The sequence below is a fragment of the Micromys minutus genome (assembly GCF_963924665.1).
Source record: "Micromys minutus genome assembly, chromosome: 6".
Classification (NCBI taxonomy): domain Eukaryota; kingdom Metazoa; phylum Chordata; class Mammalia; order Rodentia; family Muridae; genus Micromys; species Micromys minutus.
This window is the reverse complement of record NC_137975.1, coordinates 20276621-20284614: the sequence shown is the minus strand read 5'-3', so window position 1 is coordinate 20284614 and position 7994 is coordinate 20276621. Positions and strand designations below refer to the sequence as shown.

The 7994-nt window shown below is 44.3% G+C and overlaps 1 protein-coding gene across 1 annotated transcript in view; it reads left to right on the top strand.

Moving 5' to 3' along the window:
• Nucleotides 1–490: 490 nt before the first annotated feature.
• LCT (lactase) overlaps nucleotides 491–7994 on the top strand; it is a gene marked incomplete at both ends in the record, with an annotated part of 38995 nt that continues 31491 nt past the window's right edge. Inside the window, 2 exons of the mRNA XM_080917925.1 lie at nucleotides 491–1139; nucleotides 6465–6544. Of these exons, the coding sequence (XP_080774051.1) occupies nucleotides 491–1139; nucleotides 6465–6544 (729 nt within the window). The remainder of the gene's footprint in view (nucleotides 1140–6464; nucleotides 6545–7994) is intronic.

Here is a 7994-nt window from a genome sequence, read left to right as displayed (position 1 = left end):
GGGTTTTCATGGGGTTGTTTGTTTATTTGGGGGTTGTGGAGTGGCTGGGTTAGGGGAGTACTTCCATAGCCTAGGCTTGAATGCTGAGCCTCTTGGTTTAATCCCCCGGTGCTGGGCTTGCAGGTGTTGTGTGGCCACACCCAGCTTCTATAATAAGGACTGTTTGCCATCTACTCAGTACTGATTTACTTTCCTATGGATAATTTTTTGGAATTGCTGTCAATTATTTTTATGAGAAATGGGCTTTTTTTTTTTTTTTAATTGAACTTGTGTTTGGCGGGGGCAGAGATGCTAATGGTGTCTGTGCAAGTCCCACCCTAGGTTAGGTCCTGCCTGCCATCCCCTGAAGATTATACTAGTTGGACCAAGTTCTGATTTATCTGTCCTAGATAACCCAGTTAAATATTGTGTGGATAATCGCTATTTTATAGCCTTGGCTGTGCCCATAAAGTCGGGATTCCTTCCACATTCTTCTAACAGTTCCTTGAACATGGAGTGGCCTTGGACAGCTCTCTTCCTGAGTACTGTCCTCCTGGGACTTTCATGCCAGGGGTCTGACTGGGAATCCGACAGAAATTTTATTTCAGCCGTTGGTCCCCTAACAAATGACCTAGTGCTTAATCTGAACCATCCCCTGGGAAAGCAGGGCTCTGATACAGTAGCTGGTAACACTGACATCTACATCTGCCGGCAGCCCTTGCCCTCTCTCCTGTCTCAGTACTTCAGCAGTCTGCGTGCCAGCCAGGTTACCCATTACAAAGTATTTCTGTCATGGGCACAACTTCTCCCATCAGGAAGCTCCAAGAATCCAGACGAGGAAGCAGTGCGTTGCTACCGACAACTCCTCCAGTCCCTAAAGGATGCCCAGCTTGAGCCCATGGTGGTCCTGTGCCACCAGATGCCACCCATCAGCAACACCATCCAGAGAGATGGGGTCTTTGCTGACCTCTTCGCTGACTATGCCACATTGGCTTTTCAGTCTTTTGGGGACCTTGTCAAGATCTGGTTCACCTTCAGTGACTTGGGGAAAGTGGTTGTGGATCTTCCCCACGAGGATTTGAAAGCTTCTGGTCTCCAAACCCTCAGCAATGCCCACAGGAAAGCCTTTGACATTTACCACAGAGAGTACTCTTCTCAGGGTGAGTACCCACTGGCATGGTGATGTTCTCCCACCTGTGCGCTTCCAGGAGTCCCTCCCCACCCCATCACTGCCAGGTCTAAGCACTGCTGAGAATCAGTAATGTGAACAGTCCCAAAGGGGATACAAATATATCCTGCATTTGTCTGAAACATCTTTTCCTTTGTAGCCTAGGCTGGCTCACTGGCCAGGAGATTGAACCTCTTTTCTTCCTACCTTCACCTCCTGAATTCTGAGAGGACAGGCATATGCTACCACATGCTGTTTTATTTGGTGCTGGGCTAAAACCCAGGACTTGTGCATGCCAAGCAAGCACTCAAACCTCTAAGCATATCTTAAGTGCCTGTAAATTATCTCAGTGTGCATGTCTGTGTGTGTGACATTTTATTTTATGTATATTGGTGTTTGTTTGCGTATATATCTGAGAACCATGTGCATGGCTGTGCCCTTGGATCTCCCGGAACTGGAGTTACAAAGGGTTGTGAGCTGCCATGTGGAAATTAGGAATTAGACCCTGGTCCTCTGGAAGAACTACCAGTGCTCTTGACTGGTGAGTTTCTCTTCAGCCTTTTATCTTCTAAAACCCTTCCTCAGGGTCAAGTTTGTACAACCGTCTTTCTCAGTCCTTTGAAGAGAAGGTTATAAAGTCACAATTCTTTACCATTAACAAATTAATTATGTTGCAGTGACTATCCCTATGTATAAATTTTTGCCCCCTCTCTCTGATAAATTCTTTTTGATAGGGCTTTCAAATTGAAATTAGCCAGGTGTGGTGCATGCCTGTAAATCTAATACTTGAAAGACTGGGTAGGACAATTTTATGTTCAAGGTCAGCCTGTTGTGCAAATCTCTACAAGTTCCAGACCAGCCAGGACTATGTAGTGAGATACCCATCCATGCCCTGCAGACAGACAGACAGACACTTAAATTTTTAAATGATCAATATGGTTGGGGATATAGCTAGTTTGTAAAGTGCTTGCCAAACATGCAGGAGGCCCTGATTTTATCCCCTACATTGCATAAGTGACATTGTATAAGGGACAGTGACACATGCCTTAACCCAAGTACTGAAAAGATAGAAACAGGCTGACCAGAAGTTCAAGGTCACCTTGTAGCACATGAGATCTGGACTCATTAAGTTATTAAGTATTAATTAAATTTTTAGTTATTAATTAAACTGACAAGTAAAACGAGCATTGAGCACTGAGAAAGCAAAAAAGAGGAGTGAGAACTTTAAGTCATCCTTAGTTACATAGCAAGTTCAAGGCCAACCTGGGTTACAAGAAATAAGGGAAAACATAAGAAAAAAAGAACTCCCCCCCCCCCCCCAAGAGAGTGTCTCACTATGTAGCTCTGGCTCTTTTGAACTCACTGTAGACCAAGCTGGCCTTGAACTCACAGAGATCCTGCCTTTCAAGTGCTGGGATTATTGTGTATTGCTCTCTACCCTGCCAGAAAAGTGGTGGGTGGGGACAAAAACTCATAACAACAGGAAGCAAGAGTTGGATATGCTGACAGGTTTGTGTATTTGAGATTAGCCAAGGACGCGTAGTAATACCTTATCTTAAATCCTACCATCCAAAAACAGACTAAAGACTTCATAGACAAGTCTCCTATGAAGATATGGATGAGGTAAACCAACAAAACATATGAAGCCTCAGTAACCAGTAGAGAAATGCAAATCAAACCTGGGATGCATATCTGCTTCATACCCATTAGGGTGGCTCTGAGAAAGACATTGACAAGAACCACGAGGAAAGTCCATGCTTGGCATTGCTGTGCCGTGTCAAGTGGTGCACCAGGAAACACCACCCCAGCTGACACCAGGAACACACACACACACCCCACAAACAACCACCAGATGGAATTGGTGGATGAAGCTGTACATGTTGAAAGGTTAAACTTGGGCTGGGAACATATCATGCCCACTGACGTGTGCTGATACTAGCTTGATTGAAGTAAGGAAATCTAAAGGTTGCAATGTGGGCCCCACAGGGCCAGTGACTTAGTAACCAGGGACAGCTTTATCTTATCAGAGTGAAGACTACCTCCACACAGTCGATACTCAAGCTTTTCAATGGTCTTCTATGTATATAGCAGAGTGAACCCTGGGGCCAGGGGTGCAGCTCTGTGGTGAGGTACTTGTCCAGTTTGTGTGAGTCCCTGGGGCCAATCCCTAGTGCTGTTGCTCAGGAGTGTCTAACTGCAATAGGGAAGTCTGTATCCTACAGTTTCACTCCACACTAGTGAAACTTCATTTTTACTTCATTTCTTTTGGTTTCCGGACCTCACAGACGAGCAACTTCCCTGTGTGGATCCAATTTTAATCTTAATATCTGAAGGACTCAAATACCTTAAGTGTGTGTGTGTGTGTGAGAGAGAGAGAGAGAGAGAGAGAGAGAGAGAGAGCGCACACATTTGTAGAGGCCGGAGGACAACCTCGGGTATCATTCCTCAAGGTCAGCTCACCTTGGTTTTTTTTTTTTTTTTAATTATTATTATTTTGGCCTTGCATGGGATGGTGCAGGCCTTTAACCCCAGCACCCTTTTACATACTGAGCCAACTCACTAGCCAAACACTTTGGGTTTTGTTTTTGATTTTTAAAGATTTATTTATTTTATTCATATGAGTACTTTGTGGTATCTTCAGACACCAGAAGAGGGCATCAGATCCCTTGACATATGGTTGTGAGCCACCATGTACTTGCTGGGAATTGAACTCAGGACCTGTGGAAGAGCAGTCAGTGCTCTTAACCACTGAGTCATCTCTCCAGTCCCAACACATTGTTTTATGAAATATGGTCTCTCAGTGGCCCGGAACTCACTAAGTAGACTATGCTGGTAAACCAGAAAGGCCCAGGATCCACCATCTCTGCCTTCCCAGTGTTGGGATTACACATGTACACTACTGCCCCTGGCTTACTTACATCCTGGTGATTGAATTCAAGTAATGTCTTAGTTAGGGTCCTATTGCTATGACAATGAGGTGTGACCAAGAAACAAGTTATGGAGAAGAGGGCTTATTTGGTTTACACGTTCATATTTACACGTTCATCGTTCAAGGAAGACAGGACGGGCTGGTGTGGAGGCCATGGATCTCATGGGGGCATTTTCTCAGCCTACCAAGGCATGGCACCCCACATACGCACAATGCTGGTGAGGGGATCACTTCAGCAGCTGAGCCATGTTCCCAGCTCTAGCCCTTCGGTCTTTCTTCTCAGGAGCGTATAATGGATGTATGTATGTGCCGGTTAGACAGTAAGACAATGCAGCTGAGAAACCAAACCCCTACGCAGGAGTGTTTCTCAGCCATCCAAGGATCACAGGATCAGAATTACAGGTACACAGCTTGTCTTAAGGTTTATGTTCCTGGCTCCAGGTAGAGCTGAATCAGTGCTTGTCTGGCTTTAGAAAGACCCTACTTCAATCCCCAAGACTGCATAAACCAGGCATGGTAGTGCCTACCTATAATCTCAGCTTGGGAGGTAAAGGTTAGAGAATCGGAAGGTCAAGGTCATCCTTGTCTACTTGGAGAGCTTGAGGCCCGCCTGGGCTACATGAGACTGGGGGATTAGGGATAGTGGAGAGATGGCTCTTGATTGGCTAAGAGTGCTTGCTGCCCTTCCATAGGAGCAGAGTTTGATTCCCAGCATCCATACCAAGCAGGTCAAAGCCACCTGTAATTCTAGCTCCAGGGGGTTCAACACTTTCTTCTGGCCGCCATATTATATGTATGAACTGCATATAATCACAGGGACACGGAAATGTACAAATACGTAAAAAGTATATATTTTTAAAGGGGTCTGTATTCTTGGACCCATCCATCTCTTGACTCTGAAGATGGGTCTTCAACATTAGCTTTCTTTTTTTTAAGGCAGAGTTTCTCTATGTAGTCCTGGCTATCCTGGAACTCACTGTGTAGACCCTACTGGCCTTGAACTCAGATATTCAGCTGCTTCTGCCTTGTGAGTGCTGGGATTAAAGGTGAGCAGCATCACCGCCCAGACCCCACCTGTTCCTATACATATACACACAGCATGTGCACACACACACACACACACACACACACACACACACACACACACACAACTGGTACTTTCATTTTCTTAAACTTCTACTAGAATTCTGGAGGACACAAAGCTTGAGAACCATGGTCGTGTTCCTTGAGATGAAATGAAACAAGTCACATACATCAGATTTTTCTCCCTTAAGTCACAGCAGCTGCAACGAGGACAAAGGAACAAGTTTCCTGAGAGTTCCCCGGACCTTCAGGTTTGGTTTGGTTTGGTTTGGTTTGGTTTGGTTGGCCAGGAATATAGTTGGGGATATAGTGAGGGTGGCCTTGAACTTCTGATTCTTTGTGCCTCTAGTTCTCAAGTCCTGGGGTCACAGGCACAACCTGGGTTATACAGTGCTGGTGATCACTACAAAGCCCAGAGTATCATACGTGCCTTTAAATAGAATTTAGAAATGGGTTCTCTTGTCACCTTGGGATAGTTCTTATTCTGAGTCTTCCAAGTGCCCTGTATTCCTTATTCCAAGTATGCCCTATATTCCAAGTGTCCTTATTCCTTAACAAAACAGTCTTTAGTCAGGCACGGTGGCAGACTTTACTCCAGGCATGCAGGAGGCAGAGGCATGAAAACCTCTGTAAGTTCGAACACAGCCTGGTTCACAAATCCAGTTCCAGGACAGTCAGAGTCATGCAGTGCGACTCTGTCTCAAAAAAGTACAATAAAGCACAAATTATGAAAAATAGACTATTTTTAGAAAGATGCGGTGTAGGATTACTGCTTACGTCAGCTCATAAAGCAGTCATGCTCTTAACGCTCAAAAGAAGGCTAACATTGTTTGCACAAAGAAATTGGTGATTTCCCTCCCCTGAATAGTAAAGAAATTACTTCTGTTGAGCAAACTTTTTATGTCATTTTATAATAAAAGCCAAAAGTGCCCTTTGTTTATATATATATATATATATATCTTTTCTATATGTACCCTTGAGGACAGATTTTGAAGAAATTATGTAAGGTGATAAAGCATTTGAATGGTACAATAAATGTAAAAAATTCAGTTTAAAAGAAATGTTTGTTTTTTACATTAAATGTTTATTTGAAATTAAATGATTTTGTGCATAAAGTCCAATAATATAAAGCTGTAAAAGAAAAAGAAGAAGAAGAAGAAAATAGTCTCTTAAAAAGAAATTGTGGGTTTTGGCCACTTTGTTGTCTAAAGTCTGCCAGTCCCCTAGAGACAAGCCTCAGTAGCGATCTCTTTAAAAAGCCTCAGTCCTCCCTCAGCCTCTGCTCACTCCTCTGTCTGCTTCCAGGGGGAAAGCTGTCTGTGGTCCTGAAGGCTGAAGGCCTTCCTGAGCTTCTGCTAGACCCATCCTTGGCTACTCTCGTTAAGGTAGGTGCAGCATCTGGAATGCCTAGGGAGAACTGTGATTGTATTTATTTATTCTGAGATAAAGCCTCTGTAGGAAGAAACACCACAGAAGGCCACTCAATGGTGGTGGGGCAGGTTTATTTCTGAGGAAACCTGAGACGGGCTGTCATCAGAGAAGATAAAACAGTGGGCTTCTCTCTCTCACCAGGAGGTGGTTTAGTCAAAGGGCTGAGCTTGGGTTTGGCCAGGTTTATCAACTGTTAATCTAGGACATACAGGAGTGGTACTGATGTTAACCTGAAGCCGATGACTCCAGGAAACTGGTACTTTTAGTCACAGCAGTGGGGCAGGGGTGGTGGGTGCCTAGGCTACACTCCAGGTGCTACTTAGGCTGTAAGGGGGGTGCCTCCAAGGTAAGGTGGTCAAGTTCTTGTTCCCTCAGGTATGTAGGCCAGGTGGCCTCATTCAGAGACCCACCTGCCTTTTGTATTCTAATTTTTAAGATACACGTTATAGAGAACCCATCTGATTTATGTTTTCTATGGCTTTTAAACTATAGCTTATTTTTGGTTTGGTTTGGTTTTGAAACAAGGGTCTCCCTGTGTAGCCCAGGCTGAACTTGAACTCTTGATCATCTGGCTTCCATTTTCTCAGGTCTGGGGTTTATATGCCTGACTTTACTATATTTTGTTTTGTTTTGAGACAGGGTCTCATTAAGTAGCTCAAGATAGCCTCAAATTTGATCAATCTTCTTGCCTTAGCCTCTGCGAGCTAAGAGTCTCTCTGGGGAATTTCCTCTAGTAACTATTATTCATTTATTTACTTGTGCATTAATTTTGTTTTTGAGAAAGGGTCATATGTATCTCAGGCTAGCCTAAAAGTCACTACATAGCTGGAGACGATCTTCAACTCCTGATCTTCCTGCCTTTACCTCTGAAGTGCTGGGATTATAGGCATGAACCACCTTACCCAGTTTGTAACATGCTAGGGATGAAACCCTTTGTGCATCCGAGGCAAATAATCTACCAACTAAACCGTATTCCCCAAGCCAAGAACTCCATCCATCTACACAAATAGCTCCCAGGGGAAAGAGCACCTCAGGTTGGAGGACACACATGTGTGGGTGTTAACCATAGGAAAATTCTGCTGGACAATTTGAAGGAGGCAGAGAAGGGATAGCAGTGGAAGGCAGGCATCGTGTCAAAGGACAGGAAGCCAGCATAAGATACACACAGGGCAAATCAGGAAGTTGAGTCCTGAGTCAGAGAGATAGACATTCACCATGCAGGCCCATCGGAGGCTCTGGGGGTTTGCACTGAGCAGGGTTCCTCTCAAAACTCCATGCTGCCTGCATGTGAGACACCAGTTCAAAGGCTGTTGCTGGACAAGCATTTTTTATGATCAGCCCTTTGGTCTCCTGATAGCAATTATCATTCTTTATCAATTAATTTAGATGGCATTTAGTCAGCAA